Genomic DNA, 21971 nt, shown 5'->3' with positions numbered 1-21971 from the left:
GGTATCCGACGTGTACTGGGTACACAAGACTAGCTCAAGTAGCTGGGGAGGCTTAGAGCTAGGCAGGCTTGATTCTCGAATTGAGTGACAAGGGTACAAACCAATTAGAAGTCTTCGCTATTTTTGACGCTTGAGGCCCGAGTCTATACAAGGGGCCCAAAGGTTCAGTTCTCAAAGAGCCAATGGGAGCAAGTTTCATTCCCAATTGCTAGGTTTGATCGAGTCACAGACGCGCGCCTGCATCATAGCGTAGCCACAGATCCCAGGCTTCACAACGCCACCTGGTGGTATGGGACACCAGGTTGGTTAGGATCTGATTGGGAGTTCATACCAGTAGCTCAGCTCGTGGCTCGGAGGGGACATCTCATGATTCGGGATCACATCTCGTAGATGTCATGGTTGGGTGGTGAGCAGCCTGCTCAGTTTCCTCACGTTGGTGTGTTCTTGTGTTTGTTGCAGATCAGAAGTTTCAGGAGTGCTGGGGACGTGTCACCACTCCACCCAATGCCCCACGTTGCCAAGCTCAAGAGCTACAGCAGAAAACACACCCCTCATGAAGCACATGGTAGTGACGAAAATCCATCAACCATAAGGACGCACCGTCATCTAGAGCGGCAAGATTTGAGGACGGCCATGAATACCAGCAGCTCATGCTGCTCAAACACTGCCACAATCAAGGAAGCTTCAACAGCAGTCCGAATGTCAATAAACCCAGGAAATAAGGACACAGAAGGTCATCTTGACAGCACCGACTCCCAGCAACTGAGAAACTTTGCTCAGGAGCAAGAACAAACTGCCACGGGTCAACAAAGCTCAACAGCAATCCAAACATAGCAGCAGAATTGAACACACCAATGGGTACAGAAATTCCATCGACTGCACATCGTCCAAGCAATGTCACAGACTTGCAAGGTCCTGAAGAACTTCCATACCAGGCTGATAACAAAGTTTCCTAGAAGGACGTCCAAATGGGGAGCAGGTGGAGAGAGAAGACAGTAAGTACAGGAGCAAGAACTACACTGTTTTTCCAAGAACAAGAGTTCCCTACTAATCTCAATTACACCAACATAGGAAGGGGATGAGAAAGACAGAATTAAGATGAACTAAAAACATTAATTAACATCAAGTCTTCTAAAAAAAGACACTTCAGACCTTATACAAAGAAAGCAGTAAGCAATAGCATAAGGCAGGACAAAGAGGCCTGTGCTAAATATAGATAATTTATCTCCCTGAACATGCTTAGGTTTGCTCAAGCACGCTCCTGCTCATCACAAGCTCAGATCCAACATAGCTCTCCATTATAATTAGGCACGTCGCACAGAATCATAAGAGATCATCATCAATGCTACAAACAGCATTAATTCTCTCCTTTTGAGGAAGGAACAAAGGGGGAACATGGATCCTACATAGAGCAGAGACCAAATGTTCACATCATATCACAAGTTACTTTACAAATACCATATGAGCAGCATTATCTACAGCATAAAGAAGACAAACGCTGCTGCTCACAAGTAGCAGAATCCCTGATAATTGCTTCGAAGAGAGAGGTAAAATTGTTCCATTCAGTTAACCAAAAAACTTCCTCAAATACTGCTGAATCGTGACCCAGTCAGTACTTCACCCTTGCCTTCTCCCATGAGAAAGACCCACCAGTTCAAAATTAAGACCTCATCCAGAGAATGGCAAACAGTGGGCCATCCCTGTTAATTCTCAGTGCCAGTATTTTCACAATTCCTCAGAAAGGAATCAAAATTTTGATATAATCTCTGTAATGCATCCAAGTCTGCATCAGCATTCCAAGCATTCCACAGGAACCCGCGAATAAGCCAAGAATGAATTGCCTCAGTCAACATCAATTCAAGAAGGCCAGGTGATTCTTTTAGCTCTGACCAATCAAGCAACAAATCTATCAGCCAGAGATGTTCATCCAGAGTGCAGGTGGCCGGTTCAGTCATTTACTGATCTAAGTGAGAACAAAGTCAAAAGAAAGGATGCCAAAAGGCAAGAACATGGCGCTTAGGTCATGCAGCCTGTTCATCACCCACCAAGATGGAAAAAGAAAACTACCATAGGACTGATTACTTACTGATGACACTTGCTGCCTAACAAAAATGCAAGACTTCTTCTGGTTTGATTATCTGCACATACACACACATCCCATCCCAGCAAAGAATGGAACTAGAAACAGGCTCGTTCTTGACTGAATTGTTTTGCATCACATCCGTTCTATCATTTGCACCCATGACACTGCATAGAAAAGAGAAGGCGGCTTAGCATGCCTTCATTGAGTTGCAAACAGCTCTCTGCTGTGAACCATTAGCCATGATGCCTCCAGTATTGCTCTCATCGCCCACCCCAGGGAGGGATGAATGGAATGCCTGATTCGGGTGATGGCTTTGATAAGCCCCTTGCATCATTGGATGACCACCACGGGAAAGCATACCAGGCTGGTGAACAGCTCCGTTGATGCTAGACTGACCCCTGCTGCTATCCTCTGATGCTTGATCCATAATTCCTGATTGTGAATCAGAAGTGCTGCCCCCTTGCAGAGACTGGCCATCAGAAGGTCTGGTGCTATCTGAGTGACGTTTTTCTGCTTCCTCCTTTGTCTTTGCGTTAAGGAAACGCCCTCCACTTCCCCTTGCTCTTCTCTGTGCATGTAGGTGGCGTGATTCATGTAAATAGGGCTGCCAGAAGAAAGTTTGTTAGATATCAGATCATGACACCAACAGGTCAAGGAAATAAAATAGGGCTGGTCCTGTCCACATGCATAAATCAGGCTTTTAAAATTTTATCTATAACAGTTGGGAAAGAATCTATAAGTGAAGTATATGAAATGAAGCACAAACCTTCCTCGATTTTACAAGCTTATTTTCAGATTCAGCCTTGGCTCGAGACTGCCTACGCCTCAAGATGCCATGATACTGTTTGGCATTTACATATACAGGCTCTTCTTCAGTAATTTCAGAAGGCAAGGGCATGCGAGCTTGCTGAACACCGAGCATATGAGGATGGACCTACACATCATCCAGCACCAAATCAGCAAGGCAAAACTTATTTGATTCATTACGGTGCAGAACAAGCACTGGGCATATGAAATCATAGAAAACATCATATCATCCCACCATTGTCTGTGCTCCATATGCAGCGAGAATTCCACAGAAATAGGGATCTGGATATGGATAGGCAGCCTGGCCCTGAAATTGTCCAAATCCCAAGAAGCGAACTATTAAGAAGTAACAAGATGCCAAAATAAATGCAAGTTTTAACTTTTTGAAAATCGACCCATTTCAATGGCCCCTTCCTATATTTTCTACACACCATGGAATGACCCAATTCAAGCTGTGTATGTGGCAGCATATATTCGCCTACAGCCAGGGGGAGGACTCCAGGAACACCTGGCTGCTGTTGATGTTCATCGCTTGTACCAACCTCATAGCCTGCAGCCAAGGGGACACTGATGAGAAGGCAATACGAAGGCCTTTGGCTACTTTTTATGAAGTTTCTTTCAACAGTCACTAAACGAGAAGGCTAATAAAAAGTTCTCTTCATTCAACCTTCAACTGCTTGTGAAGAGTATGAATTCATTTTAGTCTCTTCCAAACGCTAAGCAAAAACTGCTTAGACAAACTAGCTGATATGCCAATGCAACATTTAAAGATGGAAAGAACTTATCGCAATATCAGCAAACCAACAGATACTTTGCATTAGAATGCATTTTGAGATTTAATTGTTTCCTCGAATAAAACATGGCTCATGAGAATACACTAGGTGGTTACAATCTTGTCCCACACTCAATCCTCCAAAGACGAAGGCAGACGCAGTTATGCAAACCCACAGAGAGTCCATGTTACAAGGTGGTATCCCATCAATCCAGCTGTGCACGCTATTCAGATCTGCCATACGATCAGCAAATAATCTGTGGCTATAAATACAGCCTAAACCACTCTTTAACTAAAAAAATCAATAACCAATTCCTCCACCTGCTGTAATTTCTGAACTACACCTGCACAATGGGCATCTATGACCCGCACACCTCTGAACTTACGTGATATGTGCTTATTTACCTCGTAGGATTGGTCAGTGAGGCTCAGTAACACACGCTGAGTTGGCCACAAACATACAATTACTTGAGTGACTTAAGTAATATCATGACAATCTATGCTCTCTCTCTCTCTCTCTCTCTCTCTCCACACACACACACGCACACATACATACATATATTTATTTTTTTATTTTTTATTTTTTTAAAGAAGGGGAGTGGCTTCCGTCCACTCTCACGACTGATCCACTTCCACAATCAGATCCCATCAGGCTCTTATCTGATGAAGATGCGCCAACACAGGAAGACACTATTGTGACAGATCAGAGAGCAACAGGAGGCGACCAGGCCACCGGACACAGAGGCAAACCGAGCACAGTGGCACGTCACAGATTTTTATGCATTTGAGTCAGCCCCGGGACATAGTGGAGTGGAGGAGGAGCTAGCAGATCTGACGACAGCCTAGATCAGCATGGAGAGAGACACGGAGAGCAACCAGATCACACACTATTGAGGCCCAGTCTACCTCAGCTCTCCTTAGGGGAGACCTGTGAGAAGTGCAGCGGAAATGAACAGAAGTGAGAGAAAGAGAGTCCAACCTTACACACACAAAACAAGAAAGGAGAGAGGGATAAGAGAAACTGCAAGTGATCTCAGGCCAAACCCCACAGCCTGCTGGGGAAAACCTCTTCTGAAAAGGACTGCCAAAGAGCTCACAAAACTGCTCACAAGGCTCCACTCTGAGATGCAAAACACCAAGGAAGGGGGGGGCATATAAATAGTGTTAGAATTATAGATATAATTCAGCAGTGACCAATGTAATTTAATAAGCTAGTTAGGGGCACTTTTCCCTCTTTAAGAGGTTTTTCCCCCTAACCGCAGTTAGTTCACTAACTATGGTTAGTGACTACTAAGGTTTTGTCACTAGGACAAAACCTTATCTCTCACTCTTTGAGTTGTACTCTTTACACTCTTCTATTGCAACTCAGCTCTCAAGCTTTCAGCTCTCAAGCTCTCACTCTCTTGCTCTCTCTCCCCAATCTCTCACATTTGGTATCAGAGCAATTGATCCTGCTCCCTGCTCCCTCCCCGTTCAGCTCCAGCCTACAGCCCACGCTCCTGCTGCTACATCCCGTCTGTACCTGCTCGAAGCAGTCAAACGACTACCCGTACAGTCCATACGACTGTACGGAATCCGTACTCTGCACGTCCGTACCTTCCGTACCGTACCTGCTGCATCCGTACCTTCCGTACCTGCAATCTCGAAGTACTATGCGACTGTATGGCTGTACAGCTCATCGCCTTACAGCCCCGTACGTACCAACGCGGTCCGTACCACCGTACCTTTTTTGCCAACAACGATCGTACACCCGTACGGACTGACGGTCAGTACAGTTCCTCCGCCGTACAGATCTGCAACATTTCGTACTTACATGCGTGGCGCCGTCGTATGTACTCCGTACAGCTCCAATCGTTCGTACTCCGTACTTTCGTAGTCATCCGTACAATGTACGAATTTCGTACAAGACCGTACACTGATAGTTCCGTACTGTCAGCTCATTGAAGATTGAAAGTGTCCGTACACTTCTGTTGCAGGCCTTCTGTGCAGATTTTTATTTCTGCAGGTACTCGAGCAGTTAGTTTTTTGGCAAGCATTGTTTGCAGATAGCCATTGTTTGGCTTAGATCTTGCAGAGAATTTGGGGCATCCTGTTTGTTGCAGCCATTGCAATCAATTTGTAGATTCGGAGCTACACTTGGAGCAAACATTGCAGATTTGCTCTGAAATTTGGGGCTTTCTGCTGAAATTGCAAAATTTGGGGCTTTCTCAGCTTATGCCCCTCTCTGGTTGCAATTTCAAGCTCGAAATTTGGGGCTTTTGATTCTGCAGTACAATTTCTTGAAGAAACTTGGGGATTTTGTAATTACACTGCAATTTCGCAGTGAAATTTGGGGCTTTTGCAGACAGAGCGCAATTCTTGCAACATTTGGGGCTTTTGATCAATTTGCCCCTTTCTGGGGCTTTTGTGTTGGGAGAGCAATTTCTGGAGATTTCAATTCATACTGCCTTTCTTGAAGTGTTTTGCAGCACTTTTGGCAGATTCCGGAGAGTTTTTTGATGCTTCGACAGATTTCTGACAATGCAAGTGCAGAAATCTGAGTTGCATTTACAGCCAGTGCTTGGCTGTGTTTTTTGGGAGTTGTGCATTTCATTCCCAGTAAGGGAATTCAGTTTTGTATCTGCTTAAATCTCTTTCTCAGATATGGCCCACCAAAATCAGAATGACTTCCAGTTCGGTGGTCTTTCACAGGAAGACAAGTTGGATGGTACCAACTACTCCCTCTGGAGTTTTATGATACGCAATATTCTGATTTCTCGCAATTTATGGGATTATGTGAATGGGGGTGAGATCCGACCAGCAGGTATGGCACCTAATACCCCTCCTCAGCAAGGAGGTGGAAGAGGTCGTGCACAGGGTGCAGCTGCAGAACAAGTTGTTGGTGCAGCTATAGCCACTACTCCAGAGCAGAAGAGATGGGATTCACGGGATGCCTTAGCTTTGTCATGCATCTCTCTGTCAATGAAAAGATTTATCATTCCGCATATCCGGTCGTGTAAGATCTCGAAGGCAGCGTGGGATATTTTAGAAAGCATGTATGCAGCCCGGAATGATGCAAGGGTATTTTTCTTGAAAAGAGAGTTAAGTAATACACATATGGAAGAGGGTGACTCCATGTCAGTCCACCTCACAAAGCTACAGGATCTCAGAGAGCAATTATTGAACATAGATGAGATTATTCATGATTCAGAGATGATTACTACCACTCTGAATTCTCTTCCTGAGTCTTATCTCAGCTTTCATACCTCGCTGAACTTATCATTGAGGGGGGGTGCAAATCCTCTCACTTTTCATGAGTTGATAGGACTTCTGCTTCAGGAAGAGCAGACCAGGAAAAACTTGGCTTCACGTGCAGGTGAACAAGCTATGCTCTCAAAGTTTAAATCAAAAACAAAGGGACAGGCAAAGACATCAGTAAATCAGCCTTCCAGTGGGTCAGGACAGCCTTCACAAAAGGCTAAAAATGATGCAAGTAAGCCCAAGAAGAAGGGTTTTTGTCATTACTGCAAAAAGCCAGGTCATCACATTGCAGAATGCAGGAAAAGGCTTGCAAAAGAGAAGAAAAACAGCTCCGGTATGGCTGTTTCAGATTCAGCTCCTCATGCATCTGACAGTGGGGATGCTGCAGCCAACTTTTTTGGACAAGATTATGCCTTTTTATCTTGCATTTCAGATTCTAGGCTGGCTGCTCCAAATGCTCGGGATAGTACAGCCACTTGTAATGATGATACATATGCATTTTTGACTTGCAGTTATGACTCTTCTACGGATGCATCTGCTTTCAGTGTCAATGAAACACTGAACACTTGGTATTTTGACAGCTGTGCATCCAAGCATATCACTTCTAGGAAGTGTCTTTTCACTTCCTTGCATCCACCTCCCGTTGGTAAGAAAGTCACTTGTGCCAATAACTCATCATATTCAGTACGTGGCACAAGAGATGTTGAGCTTACTGCCATTGATGGCTCAGTTTTCAGACTTTCAGATGTCTTATATGTGCCTGGTATCACCAAAAATCTTCTTTCAGTGTCCACTCTTAACAGAGCTGGATTTCAGGTCATCTTTGAGGATGACAAATGTGCTGTCCAAGACAGGGAAGATGATTATGCCTTAAGATTATCTGGTACTCTCCTGCGTGGGCTTTTTCAACTTGATCTTTTTGAGAAAAGAGCAGCCCATGCTCTTGCAGTTTCTACCCCTACTGCTACCATGCAGAATGCAGAATTATGGCATGCCCGATATGGCCACATGCATTACAACAACTTGATGACACTTCAGAAGCACTCTATGGTTGATGCATTGCCACCTCTTGAGATACCTCCTCCACATGCCTGTGAAGGGTGCATTTTAGGCAAGATGCATAGATTCCCCTTCAAAAAGGATGGTTCAGTTAAAGCTGTCCGCAAATTACAGCTTATACACAGTGATGTCTATGGTCCCATGAGGACTCCATCATTGGGTGGTCATCTCTACTTTGTTACCTTTATTGATGATTACTCCAATTTCACTTGGGTCTTTGGGCTGAAGCGCAAATCAAAAGTGTTCATGGTGTTTAAACACTTTTTAGCCATGGTTGAAAATGAAACCGGACTCAAGATACAAACATTGCGCACAAATAGAGGTGGGGAATACTTGTCTGCAGATTTTGATGCTTTTCTGAAAGGCAAGGGTATTGTGCATCAGCTCACAATGAGGCTGACCCCTCAGCAAAATGGCAAAGCTGAGAGGAAAAATAGAACTCTCATGGAGATGGACAGATGTATGCTGAAAAGCAAACACATGCCTCACAAATTCTGGCTTGAAGGTCTGATGTGTGCCAATTACATTTTAAATCGGGCTCCCACTAAGGCTTTAAAAACAAAAACTCCCTATGAGATCTGGAATGGGAGAAAGCCTTCAGTGGATCATTTCCGAGTCTTTGGATGCCTTGCTTATGCTCATGTGCCAGTTGAATTTAGGCACGCACAAGTCGTCAGATAAGGCCATTAAGTGCATATTTGTTGGGTACAGTGCAGAAAGCAAAGGGTACCGTCTCTACAATCCTACTACACGCAAGATCATTGTCAGTAGAGATGTGATATTTGCAGAAAATTCAACTCACACTCAGGCTGAATTTCAAATGCCTTCTTCTTCAGAGGATGTCTTTGAGGGGTTGCTACCCATTGCCTTGGGTTCCCCTGCTGATATTTCTGATGCAAATCAGAATTTACAGCCACCTCCCGATGCTTTAGTTCCGCCACAGGAAGTCTTGCCACCTCCACAGACAGTGGAACAGGTGGTGCAGCAAGAAATTACAGACATACATGCAGCAAAAACAGTCCCAAACTGGCTGTTACAGACTCTCAGGGAGAGTAAAATTGATGCTCCATTACTTGGCAGGACTCGCAGTGCATCAAGGCACATGGAAGGTGCTAATTCAGTGGAATCAGCATATGCAGGTACTCTTCTTGATGAGGAGGAGCCTGCCACATTTGAAGAGGCAAAGGACAATGTGCATTGGATGAATGCCATGCACGATGAGTTGCAGTCCATTGAAAAAAATCAGACTTGGGATGTTGTAGACTTGCCACCAGGTAAACATGCCATTGGCACACGATGGGTTTTCAAGGTCAAACGGAAGCCAGATGGCTCCATTGACAGATACAAGGCAAGGCTGGTTGCTAAAGCCTATGCTCAGAAAAAGGGCATAGATTATGAGGAGACATTCGCTCCTACATCCCGGATGACCACCATCCGATCAGTTATTGCAATGGCTGCACATTTTGAGTGGAATGTTCATCAGTTGGACATAAAAACAGCCTTCTTAAATGGAGACTTGCTGGAAGAGGTGTATGTCAAACAACCTCCATGCTTTGAAATTACAGCAAATGCACTTCAGGTATGCAAGCTAAACAAAGCTTTGTATGGGCTGAAATGGGCCCCTCGTGCATGGTATGCCAAGATTCATGCTTTTTTGACCAGCAAGGGGCTGCACAATAGTCCTACTGAGAGCACCCTCTACATCAAGATGGATGGGGGGAAAATTTTAGTCATCCTTCTTTATGTCGATGACTTACTGCTCACACGGTCCAATGAAGACAAAATTGCAAATTTCAAAGCTGATTTGCAGACCAACTTTGACATGTCAGATTTGGGCCTGCTTCACTTTTATTTGGGGATCCAGTTCTCTCATGAGAGACGTGGCACTGTTATGTCTCAGTCCAAGTATGTGCAGAAACTCTTGGACAGATTTAACATGCATGATTGTAAGCCCATAGCCACTCCCATGGAGCCAGGGCTGAAACTCACAATGCATGATGCAGGAGAATTAGTTGATGCCACACTTTACAGTCAGGCTGTTGGATGCCTCATATATCTCTGCAATACTAGACCTGATATTCAGTTTGCAGTATCTCAGGTGAGCGGGTACATGCACAGCCCAAAAACTATGCATTGGCAGGCAGTTAAGCGCATCTTCCGTTATTTGCAAGGCACGAAGTCTTTTGGCTTGCTATTTCCAAGGGGGGGTGACTTGCAGATGCATGCCTACAGTGATTCAGATTGGGCTGGTGATTATGACACTAGGCAGTCCACTAATGGCAATTGTTTCTTTTTGGGTAAATCTTGCATTTCCTGGCTGAGCAAGAAACAATCTACAGTGGCTACCTCATCATGTGAAGCTGAGTACAGGGCAGCTTTCACATCAACAGTTGAATGTGTCTGGCTGCGACGTATATTTGCTGATCTTCATCTGTCTTTGGAGGGTCCTTCTCCAATTCTCACTGATAGTCAGAGTGCCATTGCAGTGGCAAAGAATCCAGTCTTTCATGCTCGCACGAAGCACATTGAGGTTCACTATCACTACGTCAGAGAGAAGTTGCATGCAGGAGAGATCAGTATGATCTTTGTGTCCACACATGACAACGTTGCAGATATTTTCACCAAAGCACTACCACGTGAAAAGTTTGAGGCATTTCGCAGTGCCCTAAACTTATATCCGTTTGGTGATTGATCAGCCTTGTACGACATTGGCACTGCAGGGGGGTGTTAGAATTAGAGATATAATTCAGCAATGACCAATGTAATTTAATAAGCTAGTTAGGGGCACTTTTCCCTCTTTAAGAGGTTTTTCCCCCTAACCGCAGTTAGTTCACTAACTATGGTTAGTGACTACTAAGGTTTTGTCACTAGGACAAAAGCTTCTCTCACTCTTTGAGTTACACTCTTTACACTCTTCTATTGCAACTCAGCTCTCAAGCTTTCAGCTCTCAAGCTCTCACTCTCTTGCTCTCTCTCTCTCCCCAATCTCTCACAAATAGCCCCAGCCTCTCCCTGGTCGGTCAGCAAGAAGGAGAGCTCCCTGGTCGGTCAGCAGCAAGGAGAGCCGTCCAGCTGCTCTCCCTGGCCGACTCATATGCAGGGGGGCCGACCCCCCTCTACCCACTATAAAGGGCTGGCTGTCAGCCCTAGTGCCCCTCCTAGAGGGCTGACTACACGGCGCCTAAAGGGCCAACTGGCCTGCTCTCAACACTACCCTATAAGGGGCCAAAGGGGAGCCTCTACTCCTGCCCAACCACCCCGACCAGGCTGCCACTGCCTGCAGCCCTACAAGAGGCTGCCACGCAGCCTACCCTATGCCTTGTTGGAAAGGTCACCTCCCCATCTCAAAGCCCCCATATGAGGACAGCATGGGGGAGGGAGACCTAGGGCAAGACATGCGTAGAGGGAAAAGCCTAGAGAGGGGGATTGCCACATGGGCAACACCTCACAGAAAATAGCAGGGCAGAGGGCTACAGCATGTTTCCAGTACAGAAGAATGGCAGATCTATACGGATTACAGGCGCCTGCTGTACAGCTGGTTTCAGGGACATGTACGGAGCTGGAACAAGCCTGGAGCAGAGACGAGATAGTCTGGGACAGATTGCGATGGATCTAGTACATGAAGGCGCACTGTTTGCAGCAGGTTTTGGGGGGGGGGCTGGACCCTGAATATATAGGAGGGCATCTGCCCTTGAAGTGAGGGCCAAAGCCCTAGTGTTAAGGGCCAGGGGACCCAGTTTTGAGATCCCTTAAGGGCGGGACCTGCAGCAGACTGGTCAACTCGGTATTTTGGCAGCCTCTTGGGTACCTATATAAGGAGGGCCTTTGTGCCCTCATAACTTATCACCTGGAGCAGCCAACACAGACAGGAGCAGCACTTAGGGATTCCTTGGGCCCATTCCCAGAGGGTGAAGGAGATCTAGAGGAGCTGCAGACTGAGCTAGTAAATGCTGCCCACCTACGGACAGCAAGGTGTTGCAATTATAACAAAGAGTCTATATACGCTCGAAGTGGAGCACGTGGGCTCAAGTCTAGAGAAATCCGGCAAATAGTAGAAGTACCTTGTGGTAAAATCAAAGGACCACGCTTTGGTGGGACTTTGGATCTCTCTCTTTTGTATTGTGTCCATAGCTTTGGACGGAAATGTATTGTTTTGGGTGGTTTCTATATCTGGCTGGATCATTTTCTATTGATGAGTCTGCACATCTATTTGATGCACATAAGTTAAAGAAGTTTATGATTCCACTCCCCACACATACTGTGTGAACTCCTGGGCTATTCTATCAGTCTTCCGCTGTGCGTACCCTCTGTTGGTCCATTTCTAAAATGCCTCCACCCAACAAGCCTAGGTGGCCAGCTATCAGGTCGGCCCACCTCAGCCAAGGAAAGGGCACCACAAGAGGGGGCAAGGCATGCCTCCAGGCCTGCGCAGACACATGGTGACCAACTTTCCCTAGACTACCCTCATGGGGACAGCAGGCACACCCACAACACAGGCCCTCACTCATCTACCCTAGCCTCACACTAGGCGGGCACACCCACAAGCAAGGCCCTCTCTCTCTAGGTGACATCAAGAGATATAGCCAATGCCCAATTGCATTCTCAACCAAAAGGCATGAAGAAAGAGCATTTACAAGAGCCGACCAGCAAGAATTCCACTGAAAAATGCAAAAAGAAGCACTTTTATTGCGAAGAAGTGGGAGTTCTTAGGCTCAAAAGAAGCGTGCTTCAGAGATGAATTCATTCAGAAGGTTTTGGAGAAGTTTCATCGCCGCAAAGTTCTCCAAAACTGAGAAAAACCAGTCAACCAACGCGTGGAACCACTTGAAATTCAACAGAAAGCTGTAGCTTTGCAAGAGGAGAGACCCAAGAGGCTGTAGAAGCAAAAAGGTCAAAAAAAAGCCACTTTTGCAAATTCGACCAGCAAAAGAAGTGCTCAGCTCTGCCCATTCTACCAAACGCACAGAGGGAAAAGCATATCACTGCGAAGGGAAGTCAGAGGGGAAGCCATTGGGCCAAACGGAAGTCGAGAAATCCAAACAAGTGAGGAGTTATGAAGAAAAACGGAGTTCAGCTGAAGGAGGTTGAAAAACCAGTCCAAAATCTCAACAAAGGGAGAAGATGAGAGAGAAAATCACGCATGTGAAGTTCAGAAGGCCCTGGAAGGTCCAGGAATGGCAAAGGAGCATGTAGAAGGTACTAGAGCCACCTAGAACTCTAGGGGGGCCACTGAAGGTACATGGCCCTGTCACGATCTGTGACGTATTCCTTTCTCTATTTCTAGACTTATGGATGGTTTGATGAATGGACACTTGTGGAAGGGTATGCCCTTTCGACAGGACACTTCCTATCAGGCACAACCCTTGCCCTTTCGACGGGACACTTCCTATGAGGCACAACCCTTCACAAGAGACATTCTATTGAAGAGACATTTCTATTGTAATGTACCCTCTCATCAAGAGTCACACCCTTCACAAGGGGTACACACCTCTTCATGCACACACACTTTGGAGTACACACCTTTTCATGTGTGACTCTTCACTCTCTATATAAGAGAGGCCCAATTGTATGGATGACACACTACATCCGGGTACCTGCAGCCTGTTGCGCCATTGATAGCCTGCTCTCCTTGCCAGGTGGAGTCTTTCCATTCTGCTTTTAAGGATTCTCTTGTCATTATCAAATTACAGTAAATGAAAGACGCTCCCTTAAAGCATGGAAACCCCTAGTAATTCACCCGGCATTTCAAGGACACCTCAGGCATCATCTACCACACAATATCGTGTTCAGATTGCACAACCAGCCCATTTCGGAGCTTTTGCATCATGGGTTTTCTGTGTCACGTGCCCTCCTAGTGATTTGGACCACATCCTATATCGCGTGAGGCACCTCAGTTACATTACTTCCTCAGTCCAGGTTGTGTTCCGCGAGACACGAAGAAACCCAAAACCCGATATTCCTCAAGTGTTTGATGTCCATCTTTGGAGAGAATTTTACCCCTCACCTTCGGCATCTCCAGGGTACTCTCCACCTCCTTCAGCTCCCAGATATCCTCCTCTATAGGTTGTACCTTCTCCACGACAGTATTTACACTCTAAAGGCACCCCTTCTCCTGGATATCCTCCATTTCCGACAGCAGCTCCTTATCCCTTCTCAGATCCGTGGACTCTACCTACTCTTGTCCTCTCACGAGCTGTAACACCACTTTCGGCATCACCAGTGTTACCTCAGACAGGACCTCCTTTACCAGACTTCCACGGGTGGTTCCATCCTGCCTCGCCTGCCCCCTCCAACATGAGCAACCTCAGGGAGCAGCCCGAATCCTCTTCCAGCAATGGTACAAACTAGAGCGCAAGTTCGCACTTTTCTCACAGGGATCTCCGATATGTCGCAACACTCGCGTGAAGCCTCTCCAGAGATCAAAGACTCAAGTCCAAAAAAGACCCCTGAAGTCAACGTACAAGGCGAATCACTACTGCAAGACAGCATCCCGACTTGGTCCAGAAAGTTCAACAACTTCAAGATTCTCGCAATACCACACATACAGAGGATGACGTGACGCAACCAGACGACTATGCGGATTCATTCCCACCAGAGGTAGAAAACACTGAACTACGTGCCCTCTACCATTTACTTCAAGCTTCCAAAACTAAAAGACTTGACATCAAACTTCCGGAAGCCTACACTGGTCAACGCAATCGCCGAACAGTTTTCATACTGTTGACCTCACTGAAGGCAAAAAGATCGCCTTGGCAGCCTCCCTCCTCAAGGATACAGCGTTTCTATGGTGGCAAAGACGCTTAAAGGACGGCAAAAGTGTGTTAACATGGGAACGTTTTGAACACGTGCTCCGTAAGCAGTTCATACCTGCCAATGCGGACTTCCAAGCACGTTCAAAACTCCGACAGTTGGAGCAAACGGGCTCCTTGTCTTCCTACATCTCTCAGTTCACCACATTGGTGCTGGAGATTGATGATTTAACTGAGGATGATCGCCTTCATGCTTTCATCTCAGCCCAAAATCCCTCATTACGCATTGATGTCCTTAAAGCAAACATCACCACCACAACTGGCGCTATTGCTTACGCAGAGCGCATTACAGATTTCCAAAACACAGGGACGCAGAGTGCTAATCGCACACAGAACTCTACTATGGCCAAAGGTGCTCGCCCTCAAGATAACACCAGGTTTCGAAAAAACTCCGGTAATCAAGATCAGCGACAGTCTCAAGATCCCCAGAAGACTCAGAAATCATATGCTGGATTCCAACAGAAGCACTCCTCCAAGGATCGCGCCTCTTCTTCTTCACAAAGTCATTACCGACATCCCCAACATAAAGGTGCGGCCACTGACAAGAAGAACAACTCCAACACAAAAGGACTTTGTACCATCTGTACAGGCGACCATAGATGGTTCGATTGTCCCAAGCGACCAAAGCAAAATTCCAATATGGAACCTAGCACTTCCCAAAGAGAAGATGCTACCCCAGCACAAGACAAGAAAGGCAAAGCTGTTCAAATGGCGAATACCATCCACCTGAGCCTTGCCAACAACCCCGAACCTTCCCTGGCCACTCAAGTGCTTAGTGTTCAAGGATCGATTCGTGGAACAACGGTCACTATCCTCATCGACAGTGGCTGTTCTCATAACTTCCTAGCTAGTTCTATGGTCGACAAACTTCGGTTGACCACCAGTCCTAGTCTCATGGACTATCATGATTGAACTCGCAAATGGAACTACTTTCTTGTGCAACACCAGGATCAAAAACTTGTCTTTTCGCATCCAACATTATACGGGCAAGTTGAACTTCGACATCATGCCTCTTTCTCGGTACGATGTCATACTTGGACAACAGTGGCTCTACGACTATGATTCATCAATCAGTTTTCGCAGCCATACTATCCAGTTTGTCCACCAGGAAAAACTTATTGAGCTAACTGGTTCTAGGGACTCTCCTTCAACCCCAGTTGCCTCTGCCCTACAAGTAAAGAAGTGGGTTCGTAAACGTCAAGTAAAGACTTCACTTCTGTTGGTTACGGCAGTAGAGGAGACACCAACAAAGGATCCTCCTGAATACCTCAACCAACCCTTTTTCCAGCCTTACCTGGATATTTTTCCACAGGAATTGCCAAAGCAATTACCACCTCGACGACCAGTGGATCACCCAATCGAACTTATTCCCGGCAGTAATCCACCGTCGAAACCTCCTTATCGGGTTTCTTACACTCAAAATGAAGAAATCCAAAGACAGGTCACCGAACTACTCGACAAAGGTCACATTCGGCCCAGTCGCAACCCTTTCGGATCTCCTGTACTACTTGTGGAAAAAAAATGATAAGTCAATGCGCCTCTGCATCAACTACCGAGCCCTCAACAAGCTCACTATCAAAAACAAGTATCCATTGCCTCGCATCGATGACCTTTTCGATCAACTTCTACATGCAACACAATTTTCAAAGATTGATCTTCGTTCAGGTTATCATCAAATTCGCATATGAGAAGGCGATGAGTACAAGACAGCTTTTCGAACAAAGTATGGACACTATGAATGTTTGGTCATGCCTTTTGGATTAAACAATGCCCCGGCCACATTCATGACACTCATGAACGACATCTTCAGGCCTTTCCTCGATAAGTTCGTCAATCGTTTACCTCGATGACATCCTCGTTTTCAGTAGATCCCTACATGAGCACAAACATCTTCACCAAGTTTTTGAAGTTCTCCGCGCAAATTCTCTCTACATCAACATTGAGAAGAGTGAGTTCTTCAAGACCCAACTCGAATATTTGGGACATGTTATTTCAGCTCAAGGCATCTCTGTGGATCCCAAGAGGGTCCAGGTAATCCGAAACTGGCCTACTCCTAAGAATGTTCATGATGTCCGCTCTTTTCTCGGATTGGCAAACTTCTACCATACAAAGGTCTATCAGTTTTCCGAAATCGCAGCTCCTATGTCCGAATTATTGAAAAGCACAGCAATTTTTCAGTGGCTTCTCAAAACAGAGTATAGTTTCCAACAACTCAAGCAAGCACTCACTACCACACCAGTTATGGCTATTACTGACCCAAACCTTCCATTTGAGGTCATGACCGACGCTTCCGACATCGCTACAGGAGCAGTCTTGATGCAAGAAGGCAGAGTTACTGCTTTTGACAGCCATAAACATTCTGATAACCAAACCCGATACCCGGTTTATGATAAGGAGTTTCTTGCCGTTGTACATGCTTATCGCTCTTGGAAACATTATCTCATGGGAGCCGACTCTGTGGTCAAAACAAACCATCACTCTTTAAAGTATATCTTTACTCAACCAGTCATGAACGCTCGAGATCTCGACGACTCCGACACTACTTGGCAATCTGATGAAGACTTGCATCAGTACCCTGACATTTTACAGCAGTATTTTCAGAATTTACAGTGATATTTTCTACATCAGCTCATTATCTCCACCAGGGTCTTATTTTGAGTGGGAGGGGATGTCACGATCTGTGACGTATTCCTTTCTCTATTTCTAGACTTATGGATGGCTTGATGAATGGACACTTGTGGAAGGGTATGCCCTTTCGACGGGACACTTCCTATGAGGCACAACCCTTGCCCTTTCGACGGGACACTTCCTATGAGGCACAACCCTTCACAAGAGACATTCTATTGAAGAGACATTCTATTGTAATGTACCCTCTCATCAAGGGTCACACCCTTCACAAGGAGTACACACCTCTTCATGCACACACACTTTGAAGTACACACCTTTTCATGTGTGACTCTTCACTCTCTATATAAGAGAGGCCCAATTGTATGGATGACACACTACACCTACACTACAGACATTCAAGCAATACAATTATTCCTTGTTCTCTGCTATTTCAGTCTCCTTTCTGTTCCTTAGCACATTTCTAAATATAGTAAATCTAGGATTTCTTACAGGCCCTCTAGGGGACCCATTAAAAATGCCACATCATCATTTCCCAACAACCACTCTTTTAATTCCTTGGAATGCCTTTGGGCCTAGGGATTAATTACACTTATGTGCTAGGCACCATGCCGCGTTTATTTACACATTATTAAGCCCACGCTTAGACTTTTAAAACCAAAGTTGTCACGGTCTTGTAGTATATTAAAGTACTTAGAATTTCACGCCCCCGTGACAGAGAAGGCTAATCAAAAGGTAGTCCAAAATCTCTTCATTCAAGCTAAAACTGCTTGTGAAAACTAAACAATTTCACTTTAGACTCTCCCAAACGAGCATCTAAATCTAGCTGACAGGGCAACACACATACCTAGATGAATCCGGAAACATTCCCAAACTCATCCTCTAAAAACACAACATAGTGCAGTTTCAAACTCATGATAGTCACTCACAAGGTTGAAAACCATAAACTCCATCATGCATAGCAGGGACTAGCTACTATGACATCCCCACTGACGTCATCAGCGCCCAACAGTGGGTATAGACCATAGTATAAAAATATGCTCTCACACATACGAATCCACACACCCACACATACTTGAGCATCCATTTATACAAAGTCTTCGTACTGAGTTTCTGTCGGCACTCCGGAGGTGAAGGGCAACACACCACTTAAGATAAAAGAATTATCGCAATACCAGCAGGCTGCAACATGGATCTTCACAAGGTGAAATTTGCATGTATGCTAATACGGCAGAAGCATATATCTAGATGAATACAGGAACATGCCCAAGCTCATCCTCTAAAAACACAACATAGTACAGTTTCAATCTCATGATAGTCACTCATAAGGTTGAAAACGATAACTTCATGATGCATAGCAGGGACTAGGTACTATAACATCCAAATTGACATCAATAAAAGAGTGAATACTAGGCCCTCCTAGCTACTATAACATCCCCACTGACCTCATCAACGCCCAACAGTGGGTTCAGACCATAGTATAAAAATATGCTCTCACACATACAAATCCACACCCCCACACATACTTGAGCATCCATTTATACAAAGTCTTCGTACTGAGTTTCCTCCGAAGGTGAAGGGCAGACTCAGCCATGATGAAGGCTAGCACTAACGGAGAAGGCTAATCAAAAAATAGTCCAAAATCTCTTCATTCAAGCTACGACTGCTTCATTTTAGTCTCTCCCAAACGAGCAATCACGCTTTGACTAAATGAATTCAACAACCAGTTTATCTATCTATAATTCTCTGAACAACACCTGCACAATGGGGATCCATGAGCCACATTGCCTCTGAACTTACTTGATAGTTCCTTATTTTACCTCATAGGATTGGTCACTGTACATGGGCTGAGTTGGCCACAAACATAACAATTGCGGGAGTGCCTCATGTAATATCATGACAATCTGTGCTCTCTCTCTCTCTCTCTCTCTCTCTCTCTTTATGACCCATACATACGAGAGTTCATTCACTATCATTTAAAACATTATTAGGAGTTCCTCGCTGAGACAGAATGCCAACTGCAGTACTGACTATCAAGAAATTAGGGGTGATGATCTTTGTAAAAGGAAAGTAAGCAACACTCCTACAAGCAAGTTCCAAGATCCGCTGCAGAACTGCGCTCTCTGAAACTTCATCCAGGACCGAACACCAAGCAGCACAAATAAACGACTTGAAGTCTTACGGCCTGTACTTTGTACAAATAACAGGAATCCAGCCTCCAGTCTCATGTTAGACATAAGCACAAGGAACGTGACAGTTTAATGTGTGAATCTGCACCTTCAATAGAGCCAAACTAGAAATAAGAAATCTTATGTCCAGCTACTTCCCAAACAACTAACCACGCTACAATGCGCTCCCCCAGAAAAGCTCAGTGCCTAACCATTCAGTTATTGACTCAGAAGACCAGAACAAAATATCTCGAAGGGAGGCGCACACAAGGCTCAGAAGAAATCACTGAACCATCCCGCTTTATGCTCCGTAGCATCAGATATCCTCATTTTGAAAGTCAGAAAACAATCTCCATGAAACTGATAAATTACCCACAAAGCGTCAAAATCCCAGCTATCTTAGCCAATCTCAAGCTGCGATTAAGATTATGTGTCAAAATGACAAATCCCAGCCATCTTACCGCAATCTCAGGCTACGATTAAGATGATGTGTCAAGATGCAAGCATATTGAACGGACTGCGAGAATTGCGCTGACCTTTTGATGGAGCTTGACCTAAAGCTTGAGCTGAAGAATGATGCATTGCGTGGGATTGAACAGAACCCAACGGCACGACAGCAGCCGGGACTGCTCCAGGGGTTTTGACGAACAACGATCTGACGGGACTTGAGGGCTGTGGGGGATGCTGGCCAACTCCACCCCACCAAGGTACACCTTGAACCGCAGAAGGGCCAGAACACTGCCCTCCTGTGCCGTTCTGTTCTTGAGTTTCTTCAGATTGCATAATGGGGATTCCTGAACGTCTTTACTTCTTTTCGCCGACTCAAAACCCTTTGCCCGCGGATCTGGAAGAGAAAGTACTATACATTATGAAGATCTATTGGCCGCGTTGGCTGTTTCCAAGCAGCTCGCTGGCGCCCAATTCTCTCCCCTATGAAAGGGCTTACAGCCAACCGTTGATTTGGGAGGCAGGCTTGTCACCTTAGACTGAGACAGTCCTTTTTGTTGCTTTCGTAGGTCTCTACACTCTAACCCCCAGGCAGGCCACACATTCTGGTTGAGCTCGTGCGGCATACGCAAGACTCATATGGGGCGGCACCCCTTGCACAATTATTGTGGACCTATCCTCAATTCCAATCTTGCATTGGATGACAAGAACGACAAGAAAAGGAAGGAGACCCCACGCCCGGAGTTTGAAAGCAGAAAAGGGGAAGGAGGCAGTCGGCCCAACGCCACATTCTCCGAGTGCTAGGTGTCCTTGGAGATGGCACGCGGAACATACATTCTGCACATGCAGACAAGGGAAAGCAGGTAAAATATCACCCGCAGCCTGCAAGAACACGACTTTTACACGGCTCTATGGAGGCCGTCTTCACAATTCAGAAGATCCGCCGAGGGCAGATGGTTAATTGGCTGCCAGGGAGATTGGGGTTCTCTTCACTTTGACCTCGTCAGTTTTTTCGATGACTTCTGCGGATGATGCATTGCTACAGGATGTGAGATACGGATTGAAACAACAACAGATTGAGTGACGAGGGGGAGGGCAGGGAGCAATGTAAGGAGTGATTTGAACGGCAAGCGAAGGCGGATCCCTGATATGTAGGCGCAAAAGCAATGGAGATTGATCTATGGCATGTACTATATGTAGAACCTGAGTGCGACCATGCTCTCTCAGAGTAGGTTTTCCCGCTCGACAAAGTCCTATTTCAGGGCTATCGGCGAAATCAATGAGGCCTCCATCGGAGCATCCGATGATGATGCTTCCGAAATCCCTGTGAGACAAGGAAACTAACGGCGATGAAAACGCCCGAATTTACAAAACCGTTGCCACAGGGAATGAAAAGGAGCCAGACCTGGCTCGTGTTCCTTGCTTATCAGATGAATTTCTACGGCGATGGATCGCTAAAACGCGCCAGAAAAAGGGAGATGAAGAGAGCGATGGATTTGGCGGAGAAAGGGAAAGCAATGGGATGATCGATGAGGGCAAGAAAACTTACGATTACGCGAGGGAGGGCTGGGTTCTGCGCTGGAGGTGGAGTCGGAGGAGGGAGGAGAGGAATGAGACGCCATAGCCAGTTTGCCTAAGTCACCACAGTCTTCTTCTTCTTCTTCTTCTTCTTCTTCTTCATCCCTTTAACACACACACACACACGGTGAAATTTTGGGAGTTTTTTTTTTTTCCCTTTTGGCTTTTAGCTAATCCAATCCACCCACCAACACTAAATGAACATGAGAGGGAAGTTTCCCATTTTCCTTTCTCCTCTCGTCATCTTTCGGGAGCTTTCACACCCGTCAGCTTTCGTCCCACTCCTTTCGCCATTACAGATTGCCTTCTGATCGGCCTAACAGATTGCCTTTCCGAGAAGGGGGATGCAAGAGGAGGAAGGGGGGGAGGAGGAGGAGGAGGAG

General features: G+C 45.7%; 1 protein-coding gene across 3 annotated transcripts; it reads right to left on the bottom strand.

Moving 5' to 3' along the window:
• Nucleotides 1-1171: 1171 nt before the first annotated feature.
• Nucleotides 1172-21742, bottom strand: LOC147904865 (nuclear transcription factor Y subunit A-7-like). 3 transcript variants are annotated; one of them, XR_015542499.1, is made up of 6 exons: nucleotides 20100-20952; nucleotides 3322-3440; nucleotides 3126-3197; nucleotides 2850-3017; nucleotides 2094-2687; nucleotides 1172-1885 (listed from the first exon to the last, which is right to left on the bottom strand). XR_015542499.1 is itself a non-coding variant. In XM_087388821.1 (5 exons), the coding sequence occupies exons 1-5, from the start codon at nucleotides 20344-20346 to the stop codon at nucleotides 2271-2273; spliced, it is 1023 nt and encodes a 340-aa protein (XP_087244947.1). In that variant the 5' UTR covers nucleotides 20347-20952; the 3' UTR covers nucleotides 1173-2270. The 3 variants fall into 3 exon arrangements, 2 of the variants coding, with proteins under 2 accessions (XP_087244947.1, XP_087244958.1); XM_087388821.1 differs by having other exon boundaries at nucleotides 1173-2687; XM_087388832.1 differs by lacking the exon at nucleotides 20100-20952 and adding an exon at nucleotides 21560-21742 and having other exon boundaries at nucleotides 1174-2687.
• Nucleotides 21743-21971: the final 229 nt, after the last annotated feature.

This window comes from Dipteris shenzhenensis, chromosome 2 (assembly GCF_047967505.1).
Source record: "Dipteris shenzhenensis isolate YYH24624 ecotype China chromosome 2, Dip_SZ_1.0, whole genome shotgun sequence".
NCBI classification, from domain to species: domain Eukaryota; kingdom Viridiplantae; phylum Streptophyta; class Polypodiopsida; order Gleicheniales; family Dipteridaceae; genus Dipteris; species Dipteris shenzhenensis.
Note: the sequence above shows the minus strand (reverse complement) of the source record. Positions and strands in the feature narration are given on the sequence as shown.

Excerpts from the sequence above, each read along its gene's own strand:
- LOC147904865 (XM_087388821.1), bottom strand. The coding sequence starts at position 20,346 with ATGCAATCTGAAGAAACTCAAGAACAGAACGGCACAGGAGGGCAGTGT. Across the intron at positions 3,441-20,099 it reads AGGTCAAGCTCCATCAAAAG|GCTATGAGGTTGGTACAAGC; the intron begins GTCAGCGCAATT and ends CCTTGGCTGCAG. Across the intron at positions 2,688-2,849 it reads AGCTTGTAAAATCGAGGAAG|CCCTATTTACATGAATCACG; the intron begins GTTTGTGCTTCA and ends TTCTTCTGGCAG.